At 41.3% G+C, this 16,084-nt stretch overlaps 2 protein-coding genes across 8 annotated transcripts in view; both read right to left on the reverse strand.

The window, feature by feature from the left end:
• LOC112232375 overlaps positions 1-16,084 on the reverse strand; it is a 232,714-nt gene that overhangs the window by 89,809 nt on the left and 126,821 nt on the right. Inside the window, exons 1-2 of one of the 7 annotated variants that reach the window (XM_042330451.1) lie at positions 7,281-7,767; positions 6,718-6,848 (exon numbers count right to left, since the gene is read on the reverse strand). The exons of 4 other annotated variants lie outside the window; for them this stretch is intronic. In XM_042330451.1, coding sequence (XP_042186385.1) covers positions 6,718-6,848; positions 7,281-7,539 — 390 coding nt within the window. In that variant the 5' untranslated portion in view covers positions 7,540-7,767. Of the gene's footprint in view, positions 1-6,717; positions 6,849-7,280; positions 7,768-16,084 lie in introns of those variants that run through there. 2 more of the 7 variants (XM_042330456.1, XM_042330454.1) reach the window with 2 other exon arrangements.
• LOC121847808 (zinc finger protein 213-like) lies at positions 5,119-6,482 on the reverse strand. Its single transcript, XM_042330580.1, has 2 exons — positions 6,395-6,482; positions 5,119-6,312 (listed from the first exon to the last, which is right to left on the reverse strand). The coding sequence occupies exon 2, from the start codon at positions 6,131-6,133 to the stop codon at positions 5,375-5,377; it is 759 nt and encodes a 252-aa protein (XP_042186514.1). The 5' UTR covers positions 6,134-6,312; positions 6,395-6,482; the 3' UTR covers positions 5,119-5,374.

Raw genomic sequence — 16,084 nt, forward strand, 5'->3', positions numbered from 1 at the left:
ATGCCGCCACCTACTGTGCTGGAGTGCGTGGTCAATCACGATTCTCAAAGCTCTACTTTGATAGAAAAGAAAACCCATAAAACTAAATCCTCATACTACTAAGAAAATAAAAAAATTGCCATATTAACTTCCAACAGACCATCCCCCAAATCCCTTCCAACCCCCCCAACCTTAATGACCCTACACTTGAATATCACCCTCTCCTCAACATACCTGTAACAATACAACACATGCTCCACTGTTACATCAACCATGCACTCCAGACGCAAAGCATTATGCTTACCGAACACCAACTCTAACTTCCTAATCTGACCTTTGAATCTTGGTCCACTGACTTTTCTTTCGAGGGCATATAAATCCTGGCCCTTGGGCTCAGAGTCCCACCTCTTCTGCCACACATCTATCAAAATGGCTCTGATCTTACATTTGGCCTCACCTCTACCCAGTGGTAGAGTTCATCGGTTTGTCTTCTACATACAGTATTTTGAAAATCTAATTCAGGAATGTATACGCCTGTTCCTGTGCGACCACTATCTGGGTTGTTTACTTCTTCTTCATGTGATTTTCCAGCAGACTGGATGCTTTGATGCGTATTGCTGCTGTTCACAGGTCGGAGTGTGAATTTTACATTTTGGTCCCAAAAAAAAGAGAAAAGATGGAAACATTTAAATTGCACCACTATCTAACCCTGCACCTATATGCTATCCCCCACCCCATCCCACTACTTTGGCCCCAAGAGATCCTACATCAGGCCGCCGGTCTGGGAGGATGGAAGCCCTTCCCTCAAATCTCCCTGTAGGTCTTCTGTACTAAAATTGCTCATAACCCAAATATTTCTCTGCTGCTGCAACTATCGCATCTATCTTTGATTCATGTGATTTCCGCTCCATCAGTGCAGTGCAGTAAATCACCATGGCCATACATGCAAGAAATCCAACCTTTCTAAAATGTATCCTCTCTGGATCTCTTTCATTTGCTCTGTTATTGTCTAACTTGTTGGGAAAGTGGTCAAAGTAGCTGATTTGTGTCAAAAGTTGAAAGTTTGGAAGGCATGTCACAATGGGCCCTTTAGAATGCTGAGCAAATCCCATGAAAGTAGATGGACAAAAAGCTTAATAGTGTAACGAAACAGGCAGGGAGCAGGTCTCGAACCCTCGACCTTCGAGCCCGAGGTCCGGCGCGCTATCGACCGTGCTGCAAAAGCATTCTCGTGCGGCAGAGTCGATTTCTGCGCTTACAAACCCAGGGTTGATACAATATTTTATAAAGTATGAAGTATATCAAACACTTGTCATAAGTATATGACAACTGTAATAATAGAGAACAGAAGACAATGAGGCACTGAAGTTAAGTTAAAAAAAATATATACATTTCACAACGTATTTGGACAACAGAGGGATGTTCATGAAGTCCTCTCTGGGCTGGGGGAGGATCAGTGGGTAGAGGGACTCTCTGCCTGGAACGGGGAACCCCTTTCCCTCAGAGCACCTCTGACCCCGGCGTGGACACACATTAACTGAGCATAGCATACTGTACATGTGAAATTCATTATTTGAAATGCAAATGTAGGCCGTTCCTTTTATTTAGACTTTTCTTTTAATGCTAATGAAGACAGAACTAATGCAAGCAGTGAAATGTGATACCAATGTTTTAGTCAAGATTCATACCTGGGAGATGTCTGAAGTGAAAATGCAATACACTGGGTTGTGATAGCTTCAGTATCTCTGTAGCACATCTGAATGGAAGCAAGTTTGTGGTTGTGAAATGAACACTGGATCCAGCAGGGTATTATTTTCTGTGGTCGCAGCTTGTATCAACTGTGCGTACCCTCTCTCGTACAACAACGTCAAGATGGGCTTGTCAATCTGGACAGCAGATCCTTGTGGAAGGAGTGTGTGTATTGGTCTCAATGTTTTTGTGACTTCTTAACTGTAGAAAACAAAAATTGTGGCACATTAACAGACTGAGTCAAGAGGGCTATTAAATGCAAAGTGAGACCAAATGTTGCTATGCTAACCAGGGAAATGTCACCAACGAAGTTACATGAGTGGGACGTTAGCTCAATGAAAGCAGTCAATGAGGTTACTAAAACAGCTCTAACCTTTGATTGTTAGAAACCATTCCTGTTCTGATTTCATATTTGAAAAGCAGAGGAAGATTACCTACACTAACTTTTTCTCTCACTTCTTGGGAAAGTGGTTAGAATTTCAGTTTGTTAGAATTTTTTTTGAGGTTACCAAAACAGCTGTATCGTTAGATATTTTTGCTCTGATTTCAGATTTGAATAGCAGAAAAGTAGAGGAAGAGTTCAAACACACACTTTGTGAAAGTGGTCAAAGTAGCAGATTTGTGTCAAATGTTATATTGTTGTTTACAGTGAATATAATAGAATGTTGGAAGTCAAGATGTCAAAATGGACCCTTTAGAATGTTGTGGAAATCCCATGAAAGTGATTTCCAATGCCTCGCAAAGGGCACCTATTGGTAGGTTGGTACAAATAAAAAAAAGCAAACATTGAATATCCCTTTGAGCATGGTGATGTTATTAATTACACTTTGGATGATGTATCAATACACCTAGTCACTACAAAGAAACAGGCATCCTACCTAACTCAGTTGCCGGAGAGGAAGGAAACCGCTCAGGGATTTCACCATGAGGCCAATGGTGACTTTAAAACAGTTACATTGTTTAATGGCTGTGATAGGAGAAAATTGAGGATGGATCAACAACATTGTAGTTACTCCACAATACTAACAAATTACAGAGTGAAAAGGAAGCCTGTACAGAATAAAAATATTCCAAAACATGCATTCTGTTTGCAACAAGGCACTAACGTAATACTGCAAAACATGTGGCAAAGCAATTAACTTTTTGTTCTGAATACAAAGTGTTATGTTTGGGGCAAATACATCACTGAGTACCACTCTCCATATTTTCAATCATAGTGATGGCTGCATCATGTTGTGGGTATGCTTGTAATCTTTAGGGACTGGGGAGTTTTTCAGGATAAAACAATAATTGGAATGGAGCTAACCACAGGCAAACTGGGGTTTCTTACCAAGAAGACATTGAATGTTCCTGAGTGGCCGAGTTACAGTTTTGACTAAAATCTACTTGAAAATCTAACCTGAAAACAGTTGTCTAGCAATGTTCAACAACCACTTTGAAAGAGAGAAGAATTTTGAAGATAATAAATGGGCAAATGTTGCACAATCCAGGTGTGGAAAACTCTTAGAGACTTACAGACTCACATCTGTAATTACTGCCAAAAGGTGCTTCTACAAAGTATTGACTCAGGGGTGTGAACACTTACGTAAATTAGATATTTAATTATCAATACATTTGCAAAAATGTCTAAAAACACGTTTTTGAATTTAGGCTGTAACACAACACAATATGGAATAAGTCAAAGGGTATGAATACTTTCACTGTATATTCCGGACTCTGACAAGGCTCGTTCTAATATTTCTTAATTTCTACATATATATATAAAATATATATTTGTTAACATTTATTTAACTAGGCAAGTCAGTTAAGAACAAATTCGTATTTACAATGACGGCCTACACCGGCCAAACCCAGACGACACTGGGCCAATTGTGCGCCACCCTATAGGACTCCAAATCGCAGCCGGTTGTGATACAGCCTGGATTTGAACCAGGGTGTCTGTAGTGATGCCTTTAGCACTGAGATGCAGTGCCTTAGACCGCTGCGCCACTCGGGATTATATGTGTATGGTTTTATGTTACCTGGTATTAATTACTGAACTGTTGGAGCTAGAAACACAAGCACTTGCCTGCACCTGCGATATCATCTGCAAATCTGTGTATGCGACCAGTGAACTTGATTAGATTTGTTAAAGCGCTGTCGGGTGAATGCAGAACAGGGTGAAAACCACACACACACAGACCTCAACTAAGAAACTGCATTATCTTGATAAACTGCAATAATTTCCTCATTAAAAGTGTCTTGGGAAATTTTTTTAGTTGGTGAATGGATGTATAAAATAGGCATTTGTGAACATCATATAGCCTACACCAGTGATCACCAACCAGTCAATCTTCAAGACATTCCACACCAAACATTTCTGTAGAAAAAAACGACGATAAAGGTTGTGATAAAGGCTTGCGCTCCTTTTTAAATTTGATTTGTGTTGCGCTGTTGGCGGTAGGTGCTGTCACCGGTTAAGCAAAGTCTTCCCATTTTGAACCATTTCATTTGTTTGAAAAGACAAACCTACCAGGCGGACCGAGTGAGTGCGCCTACTGCACTGGCCAATCAGGTAGCTCAAATCACTGTGCCTACAGAGCTTCCACAGTAAAGTTTGATACTAGCCTACGTAAGACTTAATAACTTTTAAAACCATGACCATAGAGACTGTCAAAGAATACAGTAAAGAGCTGCTGTTTTTACGAGTGAGTTCATGTCAAAAAATAAAAATGATTCAGCACCATTGCAAAACATAAAATGCTCTTCTCTACTACTTCCACTCGCGATGCAGCTGCAATGAATGAGTAGCCAAGTGTATTGCTAGTCTGCGGTTTTTATTATTATTGTCTACTTTAAGAGGAATATTTCACTTCCGACTCGAGTTTCGCCATCAGGTGGAAGACGGTGTCCCCTCTCTCTGTTCAGTCTCACCAGAGGAAAAGTAGGAGAGAGCAGTGACTGTGAGAAGTGGACCCTTTGCTGTTGTCTCCCTCCATCCACTGAGACTAATGCTGTGTTCGAAACAACTGGGAACTCTGAAAAAATTGAGATCCAACTGGAAAGAATTGCTTTGAATGGTCATGATTTCCAAGTCAGAAATTCTGGCATCTTTCTAGACCTCAGACTTTCCAACCTGAAGATTACTGACATCATGATTTGACCTAGTTTTTTCCCCGAGCTCCCATTTGTATTGAAAGCACCATGACAATCAGATGCAGGTACCATCAGTCCAGTAAAATAAAAAAGCAAATTATTTCAATTTATGCTAAGCAAGTTGCTACACCAACTGATCTATTTTGTAAACAAAGCTTGAGTTTTGAAATATGGTCTGAGAAGAACAAATATTGGCAGGCCAGGCATATAGCCAGTATGCTGTGATAATGTATTAGTCCTACTGCCCAAACCTCATTCCTACAAAAATGTTAAGTAATGTTTTTTTTTTTAATTCTGAGCGATAGATCAATAAAAGTGATCTTGAATAGGTTGGTGACCACTGGCCTACACAGTATTGTAGGATGCATTATTCTACCCAGGAATATTCAACACTGAAATCTGTGACTCTTGTTAATCCAAATGTTCTGCTGACAACAATGAAAGTTAATCTTTTAATACAGGGTTTGATCTAAACGTCAGAAGCTATCGAGTCAAATGGTTACTTTCTATGTTATAGAGTGGAATGGTTTTTCTGCTGGTGTATCCTGAGGTAGCTCCTATCTGAAAATCTCTTCCCACAGGGCGTACAGGCGAACAGCCTCGCTTCAGTGTGGATCTTCAAGTGCATCTTCAGATGGTGCTGGTGGGAGAACCTCTTCTCACACTCGGGGCAGCTGTAAGGTCTCTCTCCTGTGTGGACCCTCTGGTGCCTCTTCAGGTCACCAGCCTGGGCGAAACACATGTGACACTGGGTACAGCTGAATGGTTTCTCCCCTGTGTGGACCCTCTGGTGCCTCTTCAGGTTACCAGCCTGGGCGAAGCGCATAGAACACTGGGTACAGCTAAAGGGTTTCACCCCCTGTTTTTTGCCAGATGTTGCTTCCCCTCCCAGAGCCTGGGCTCTAGCCCTGTCTTTTGAGTTCAATGCCTGATCCAAAAGGGCACAGCCGTGTGAATCGGAAGGCCCCATTGACGTGGACACTGGGTCGCGATCCCGGAACGGGTGGACGACATTTGGATTTGTCTCTAAGCTTTCCCTGTAATCTAAGAAATCTCTGCCTTGTGAGTGTCTGTCTCCTAGGTGACTATTTGCATTCCATGTGGGAGGAGCATCGCCCTCCACTTTCACAGTCACTTCGTCTACGACTATAACTTCTCCTTTCTTATCTAGGCACCCTTCAGAGTATACACTACTACTGTACCGGTTCCAGTCCCCTCTAGACAGATCATTCTGTGTCTCTAAATCCAAGGATACGTTGCCAGTGTCCATCTCTGTAGCGTAAGTACAAGACAGGTCATCAATGCCTGTGTATAACACCTCACCATCTCCACGAGAATGAACCGTCCTCTGGACCTGGTGAAATATCGGTAAGTATTCTGAGCCGGGAACAGGAGGACAGCCCAATGGCCCCAGCCCAAGTCTCTCTGGGTCTGATCCGTGGTCAGGTCCTGTGTGTAAGAGCCTGTGTGTTACAGTTAAAGTCTCAGTGTCCGTCTCTGACTTTAGGACAGCGTTTGGTGTTCCACAGACCTCAGTGACAATGCGTTGGTAACTGGACTGCGCTGGGGCGGTGTCCTCCGTGGCTACAGGGGGCATTCCAGTCGGGCCAGTCTGGATGTCTCTGCTTTGCTGTGGGTCCTCCTCTCTTTCAGTCTTCTCCTGCTTGACCCCAGGACCAGCAGCCTCTGCATCTGCAGACTGACACAAGAAGAGGTTGTTACCATTAAATTAGTCAAATTTGATAAATGTTGTAGGGAAGAAAGTTTCACAAGCTCCCTTATGGCAAGTGAATAGCCGGCCACATTTGATTCACAAAGTAACTGTAGTTTTTTTAATGTAACTATTACACGAACCTCTATCACGATAACGGGCTGGGTTGAGGTTCCACTCCCCTCATCAACAGTGATTGGTTGGTCATCTCTCCATGTATTGTGTCCCACTGGCTTCACAAAACTCCTGTGGCCTCCAGTGAGATGTCCTTCACCTGAGAGAGTGATTGGGGGAAAAGAGATGGTTAGGTTAGCGAATGCTCAACGCTGTATTGTACTCTATTGACAGTTTTGAAACGGACTATAATTGGTAAGGATGTAAGATAACGCTTCTCATAAATTATTGATATACTATTTGAGAAATGTATTATGTTTGATGCATCACAATGTTTTCATTGAGTTAATAATAGGACATGCAGTAAATCAAGAATTTGATAAGAATATGGTTAAAATATCATATTGTGTCTTTGCTCAAGATAACTAAGTAATCAGGCGAATTATTGCATACTATCCAAAATATGACCAAGACCCAATTCTGAGGAACACATCTGAACACATGTGCAGCGGTGAACGGTGCGACAGGCACTGAGCTATATATGAACCGCGACAGGCCGCACAAGCTCGGCCTTCTGCAACATGTACAGTACCTCTTGCCATTCCTCTGTGTCTGTCGAGGATCTTGACACTACTGAGACGACTGGCGAGGACGCGCTCTCGTGCCATCTTCAGTTCCAGTAGTTGTAGTTTCCTTCGCAATGCCCTGTTTTCTTTCTGGCTTTGAGACATTTCCAAACGAAACACTGCATAATCGTCGTCTACGAGTTTACAGACCTCTGCCACGGCTGCATTCGCTAGCACCTCCATGATGGAGGCTATTTGAGTGTGAAAAACCATACTGTTAGCCATCGTTAGCTAACGTTATCCGCTAACTAGCTGGCTAGCGTTACCTTGACAATCGATAACATCTGTCAACCAAGTGCTGTAAGTATGTGATGTTGTGCAGTTAAATTGTTCATTTTGAGTTCCATGGTGTTAATAAACGTATAAATAACAACAACTCTAACGTGGAAATTGTTCTTGGTCGCTGTTCTTTTCCGGTTACACTTCTTCTTTGGGTTTTATGTCGAACTACACGCAAAAAGATGTATTGTCGCCACCAACTGTGCGGAATGAAATAAAAGATCCCAAAATACTAAATTAATGTGGATAAAAATACTGACTACCTGAAATCTCCCATCAACATGATCCTGTCTTCATCTGTTTAACTCTTCACTCTGATTGAACTTTTATCAACATACGATTCACCCTCTTCGAGACCCTGAACGGATATCCCAGATAAACATCATCATCAAAAAATCTCATCCCAACAAGAAACGAATCCTTATCGGATATATTATCATCCCCTTTAATTATTGACACTTTTTCATTTTTTCATTCCATTCTTCGACACTACTGTTGTCCATTCCTCTCCTTCAACTCCACTCGAAGCACTTTTAATTTCAAACTCGGTATTCACTTCTGCCATCACCGACGGCTACCTCTGTTTACTTCTTCTTCTTCTATGGTATAATGGTGGTCCGCAAACAAACATTAGCTCCACATTTCTAAATCCTCCTACTTAAGTAATTCTAAGAAAATAAAAAAGAGCCCTACTAACTTTAAATAGACCCCCCACATCCTCCAAATCCCTTCCAAACCCTGTTAAGCCTCAATAACCCTCTACATCGACCATAGACTTCAGACACAAACCATTCACATGCTTGGCAACCAGATGTAATGTACTAGGTACAATCAGGCAAAAACCACCTCTTCCTTCCTAATCTGACTTTCTTCGGAGGGCATATCAATGCAGACCCTTGGTCTCATTGTCCCATCTCTTCTGCCACACATCAATCAAAATGGCTTTGATCTTACATTTGGCCTCACCTCTGCCCAGTGGAACATTAATATCAATTACATCTTGTTTCAAATCTCTTTGGGCTATCTGGTCTACAATTTCATTCCCTTCCACGACCGAATGGGCTGAGACCCAGCAGAATCTCACTACTATACCTAGGTTCTCAATTCTCCATAATAATATTAATGCCTCCAATTGTACATCACTCCTATTCGATTTGCCAGATGATAAACTATTCAATACAGACAGGGAATCTGAGCATACTAGAATTCTGACAGGTTGTACATCATCCACAGTTGAGTATACGGAAAGTTCATCTGTTAGTCTTCTACATATCTGCACATCAATTTCAGGAACGTCGCCTGCTCCTGTGCACCTACTAGCTGGGTCCTTGGATCCATCTGTGAAAAGCCGTAAAAATGCATAAAAACTAATACCAATGTAATTGTCAACCAGTTTCCCTATATCACTGACTTCTGACCTATCTTTTCTTTTCTCTATCAAGGTTAGATCAACAACAGGATCTTGGAGTAACCACTGAGGAACATCCCCTATCACCACAGAAGGGCCAACCTCCAATTCCCTCTGACCACTCATCAGCAAGCTTTCCAACTGTCCAACCAAAACCACTGCCTTGTCTACTAGTATATTCCCAACAGTCATCTAGAACAGTAAGCAGTGGGATGGTCAACCTCACAGCCTTTCAGCCTAACCCAATAAGCTAATTACCATTTTTTACACTGAATATCCGAAAGCATCTCACCTACCTCCACTAGTAAGGCACATGCAGATGTTGATTTAAATGCACCAATACATATCCTGAAAGATATATACTGGATTCTGTCCAGCATCTGAAGCCAAGTCTTCGCCACTGTTCCATAAACTATACAATCAATTGTCGTTCTGATCAGAGCTCTATAAATATCCATCAACGATTGTCTATCAGCACCACATTCATAACCAAAGACCAAGCGCATAAGATTCATCACCTTCTTACACTTTTTTTCAACATTTGACATGGCATTTCCATGTATATCGCTCATTGAACCATAGACCCAAATATTTGTACTTAGAAACCCTCCCCATAGGCTGACCTTACAGAAACAACTGTATATTCTCAGCAACTTTCTTCTTAGAGAAGAACATACAGCAAGACTTTCGCCACTGACAATTTAAAACCCCAGTCAATTGACCATCTTTCAAAATCCACTATAGCTTGTTGAATAGATTGTCACATGAGAGATATTCCTTGTCCCCTTTCAAATAGCTCTATCATCAGCATATAGGTAAGCCCCAATACCCCAACCTACATTCAAAAACACATTATTAATCATAATATTGAACAAAATAGGACTGATCACACAGCCTTGAGGAATACCATTGTCAACTCCATAGGCATCAGATAAAATGGATCCTATTTTAACTAAAAAAGAGCGATTAAATAAAACACCAAAACTCAGTTGTATATTCTCCCACCAATACCAAGTCTATCCATCTTAATCACATTGTATTGTATGCCTTTTCAATGTCAAAAAAGGCAGTAGCCATTACTTCATGACCAGAGTTTTTTCAACTTCATTGTTCACCTTTACTAATGCATCCAAAGTAGATCTACCTTTATGGAATCCACTTTGCCATTGACTCAATAAAAGTCTATGTTCCAGGAAATCTGACAATCATCTTTTCCATCAGTTCACACAATTTAGAGATCAGTGCTATTGGTCTGTAACTATCAGCACATGAAGCATACACTTCACTCACTGGCACATGCCTTCGGAAAGTATTCAGACCCCTTGACTTTTTCCACATTTTGTTACATTACAGCCTTATTCTAAAATTGATTAAATAAAACAAACCCTCATCAATCTACACACAATATCCCATAAGGACAAATTGAAAACATGTTTTAGAAATTTTTGCAAATGTATTACAAATAAAAAACAGAAATACATTATTTACATAAGTATTGCGATGAGACTCGAAATTGAGCTCTGATGCATCCTCTTTCCATTGATCACTCTTGAGATGTTTCTACAATTTGATTGGAGTCCACCTCTGGTAAATTTAATTGATTGGACATGATTTGGAAAGGCACACACCTGTCTATATAAGGTCCCACATTGAAAGTGCATGTCAGAGCAAAAACCAAGCCATGAGGTTAAAGGAATTGTCCGTAGAGTTCCAAGACAGGATTGTGTCAAGGAACAGATCTGGGGAAGGGTACCAAAAAATGACTGCAGCATTGAAGATCCCCAAGAACACAGTGGCCTCCATCATTCTTAAATGGAAGAAGTTTGGAACCACCAAGGCTCTTCCTAGAGCTGGGCGGAGAAGGGCCTTGATCAGGGAGGTGATCAAGAACCAGATGGTCACTCAGAGCTCTAGAGTTCCTCTGTGGAGATGGGAGAAACTTCCAGAAAGACACCATCTCTGCAGCACTCCACCAATCAGGCCTTTATGGTAGAGTGGCCAGACAGAAGCCACTCCTCAGTCAAAGGCACATGACAGCCCGCTTGGAGTTTGCCAAAAGGCACCTCAGACCATGAGAAACGAGATTCTCTGGTCTGATGAAACCAAGATTGAACTATTTGGCCTGAATGCCAAGTGTCACGTCTGGAGGAAACCTAGCACCATCCCTACTGTGAAGCATGGTGGTGGCAGCATCATACTGTGGGGATGTTTTTCAGCAACAGGGGTTGGGAGAGGCAAAGATGAACAGAGCAAAGTACAGAGAGATCCTTGATGAAAACCTGCTCCAGAGTGCTCAGGATCTCAGACTGGGGCGAAGGTTCACCTTCCAACAGCACAACGACCCTAAGCACACAGCCAAGACAACGCAGGAGTGGCTTCGGGACAAGTCTCTGAATGTCCTTGAGTGGCCTGTACTTGAACCCGATCTAACATCTCTGGAGAGTCCTGAAAGTAGCTGTGCAGCAACGCTTCTCATCCAACATGACAGATCTTGAGAGGATCTGCAGAGAGGAAAGGGAGAAACTCCCCAAATACAGGTGTGCCAAGCATGTAGCGTCATACCCAAGAAGACTCAATGCTGTAATCGCTACCGTGCTTCAACAAAGTACTGAGTAAAGGGTCTGAATGCTTATGTAAATTAAACATTTCTATAAAACCTGTTTTTGCTTTGTCATTATGGGGTATTGTGTGTAGATTGATGAGGGGGGACGATTTAATCAATTTTAGAACAAGGCTGTAACGTAAGAAAATGTGGAAAAAGTCAAGGGGTCTGAGTACTTTCCGAAGGCACTGTATACATTTGTAGCACTCAAAATCAGAGAGGTCACAGAGGCAGAACATACATCAACCGGCCTCTCTAAAGACAACTCTCCAACAGACTTTAAGCAATGATCCTCAAACTTTTACCAGTCTGCTTTATGAAAGCCCCATCTTCTGAATGGTACTCTACCTGGAATAGTAACATCACAGTTCATGGTACACCAAATCAGGAACAAATCATGGTACACCAAATCAGGAACAAATCATGGTACACCAAATCAGGAACAAATCATGGTACACCAAATCAGGAAATGATCACTTCCTACACTAGAATCATTCATTACATTACATTCACACTTAGATGCAATAGAGTTAGAAGCCATTGTGAGGTCCAGGCAGGATGAACAACATCAACTCTTGTACCACATCCATCGTTAAGACATACTGATGCTCGTTTCCATCACATCTTCCACAATAGTACCATCAGCATCTGTTCTTCCTCATAAACTAGTTATGTGCATTAGTCACAGCACTATCTCTAGAGCCCAATTCTACTGATATTTCATCAAACATCTCTACAGATATTTGATGACAAGTGTTGTACATTTAAAAAAAAGCATTTATTAGTACTACCTGCACTGTAGATTTTCACCATCACACATTCATATTCAGATGGGACAAATGTATTACGATATACAAGACCTTCCCTTATGAACGTAGAACAGCCACCACACTGTCCAGTTGATCTATCAGAACTGATTGATCAATAACCAGGAATAATAAAAACAAGACGTGGTCTAAGCCACATTTCTTGAACACATATCACATCAGGTTTGATCTCTAAATCAATTACATATTCCTTAAAATGCTGACCGTTAGCAATAAGGCTTCTGGAATTCCACTAAAGGATGACAATAACTCTATCATCACACTGAGACATTACATCATTAGTATTATTGGGAATCAACATATCAACAATCATGGCGACATTAACATCTGTTACTCCTAAAAACCGTTGCTGCGTTGCTGCTTCCCACAGTGATCTTCAACCTGGCAGTTCTTCCATCCACAAACGCCACCAGGTTGATCACCTTTCCAATGACGGCTATGAAGTCAATCTGATAAAACTATCAAAGTATCCTTTGACACAAAAAATTTGTGAGAGCAAGATTTCTGAACAGGTCTCGTATCCATGTCAGGACCAACATAAGCAATATTTCCTACAGTAGGTCCACTTATTCCAGTAGTAACCTGATTATCTACATCATTCTGCCTAATAGTTCCACCAATCTGCCTTGCAGCCTCTGCATAAGATACATTATGAGTGATTTTATATCTTTGGGCTTCTCTAGCCTCTTTTTTCACCTGGAATCCACCAAATGCTGCACCATGCCCCCACCACCACAGTTAACCTTGACATTGTTCACACATTCCCCATAATCATGTCCTCACTTGGCACATCTTTTCTTTACTTTGCACAGAGCCGCTACATGTCCCATTCTTTGGCATTTAAAACACCTTAATGAAGGTGGGACCAACTCTCTAACAGTGAAAGTCAGGAAGCCCATCTGTACTTTCTTAGGCAAAACCTTCTCAAACATTAATAGTACTGACAGGCTTTCACTTCTCTGCCCCTCTTTCTTACTTTACAGCATTTTGGCTTCAACCACTGCCCCCTCTCAGTGGCATCCCATCATTCAGGGCAGTTTTGAGCCCCACCTGTTGTGCTCCATTGAAAAGGAAGGTGGCGCGGCGGTCGTTGTGGGCAAATTTTGTTATCAAATTCTGACATTGTCTGGATTTATGGTACATTTAACACAACTGGGAACTCTGGAAAAAAAACAAGGTTGAATTATGATGTCAGTGATCTTCAGGTCGGAGCTCTTGAAAGAGGCCAGAATTCCCGACTTGGAATTCCTAGTTGGATGACCGTTCAAAACGTATTTTCCCAGTCAGAGCTCATTTTTTCAGAGTTCCCAGTTGTCTTGAACTCAATGAAGTTTGAGATTTCCACTTCTCTGAGTTTCCAGTTGTTTTGAACATGGCAGAAGTCATGCTGGATTGACAGCATGGCCAATTTATTCCACTTTTTCTGGCCCATTGTGTTGAATGTTTCTCCTTTTAAGCTTGGGAAAAGACACCCTAAAACCCAGACTTGGACCACACACTGAATATCAGGCTAGTGATTGCTTTGCATTGCTTGCAGTTGGCAACTGATTTCTTCCAAAACAATCATTGTTGAATTTGCGATTTCCAACTTGTTGTGTAATGTTTATGTCCAATGACCGATGGTAATTTCTACCCACCTTTTCTCCCCAATTTCATGATGACGATCTTGTCTCATCGCTGCAAGTCCCCAACAGGCTCGGCAGAGGCGAAGGTCAAGTCATGCGTCCTCTGAAACATGACCTGTCAAACCACACTTTTGAACACCCACTTGCATAGCCCGGAAACCAGCCGCACCAATGGGTCTGAGGAAACACTGCAGGTGCCCAGCATGCAACAAGGAGTAGCTAAAGAGTGAAAGCCTTCTTGGAAGGGCACTTCTAATGTAACTCTATTACCCAAGGGGCTTGAATTTTCGAGCTCAACCCATCGATTTTGTGGTGACTCAAGAAAGCAAAAAAAGAGACCATGTTTTTACATAATTTGCAAACCGATATGTGATACGTATTAATGCCAAAATAACATGCAAAACAGGCAACAACAGAAAAGTATATCCACTACCATTCAAAAGTTTTGGTTCACTTAGAAATGTCCTTGTTTTAAAAAACAAAAACATTTTTTGTCCATTAAAATAACATAACATTTATCAGAAATACAGTGTAGACATTGTTAATGCTGGAAATGACTATTGTAGCTGGAAACGGCAGATTTTTTTATGGAATATCTACATAGGCGTACAGAGGCCCATTATCAGCAACCATCACTCCTGTTAGCTAATCCAAGTTTATCCTTTTAAAAGGCTAATTGATCATAAGAAAACCATTTTTCAATCATGTTAGCACAGCTGAAAACTGTTGTCCTGATTAAAGAAGCAATAAAACTAGCCTTCTTTAGAATAGTTGAGTATCTGGAGCATCAGCATTTCTGGGTTCGATTACAGGCTCAAAATGGCCAGAAGCAAAGAACTTTCTTCTGAAATTCGTCAGTCTATTCTTGTTCTGAGAAATGAAGGCTATTCCATGCGAGAAATTGCCAAGAAACTGAAGATCTCGTACAACGCTGTGTACTACTCCCTTCACAGAACAGTGCAAACTGGCTCTAACAAGAATAGAAAGAGAAGTGGGAGGCCCCGGTGCACAACTGAGCAAGAGGACAAGTACATTAGAGTGTCTAGTTTGAGAAACAGACGCCTCACAAGTCCTCAACTGGCAGCTTCATTAAATACTACCCGCAAAACACCAGTCTTAACGTCACCAGTGAAGAGGCGTCTCCGGAATGCTGGCCTTCTAGGCAGAGTTGCAAAGAAAAAGCCATATCTCGGACTGTCCAATAAAAAGAAAAGATTAAGATGGGCAAAAGAACACAGAACCTGGACAGAGGAACTCTGCCTAAAAGGCCAGCATCCCGGAGTCGCCTCTTCACTGTTGACGTTGAGACTGGTGTTTTGACAAAATCTGCATCGCTTTTAGACAAAACCCCTAACCTGCTACGAATAAATCACTTCCGGTCGTAGCTATATACAACATTGTCAAAACCAAAACTAATGCTTCTTCTTCTTTGGTGTTTTGGCGGAATGCGCTGTTCTTTGAAATACAGTACTGCCTATTACATCAAATCTCATGTGTGTTAGCAAGAACAGAGTAGAAATATAATAAAATATAATACAATATAATGACTTTATTCCATCAACATCACCTCAGTAAGGTAAATAGTCAACTCTCCTTTATCTAGCCAAGGATTACTGTCTCTCTAAAAACAGGTATTTGCAAACATGTTTCAAATGAGTTAATAAAGAGTTGAGGCTAATTACCCCCCGAAACAGAAGTAAGGTTGTACACTCTGACCCTATATGTAGAGACCAAGTACATGTGCACTTTAGTTCATGTTTAATATTTCAGTCATCACACGACCCGAAGGTAGCTTAAAGACCAGTGGTCACCAACCTTTCCTGAGTCAAGATCACTTTTTCAGTCAAAAAGAAAGCACAGAGAATTTCTTTAATCCATTACTTTTTACATTAACCTATTAAAAACAGTTTTGTAGGAATGAGGTTTGAGCAGTAGGCCTAATGACAATATTGTTCTTCTCAGCCCATATCATTTTTCAAAACTCGAGCTGTGATCACAAAATAGATCAGTTCGTGTAGCACTTGCTGAG

The sequence above is a fragment of the Oncorhynchus tshawytscha genome, linkage group LG11, assembly GCF_018296145.1.
Source record: "Oncorhynchus tshawytscha isolate Ot180627B linkage group LG11, Otsh_v2.0, whole genome shotgun sequence".
Classification (NCBI taxonomy): Eukaryota; Metazoa; Chordata; class Actinopteri; order Salmoniformes; family Salmonidae; genus Oncorhynchus; species Oncorhynchus tshawytscha.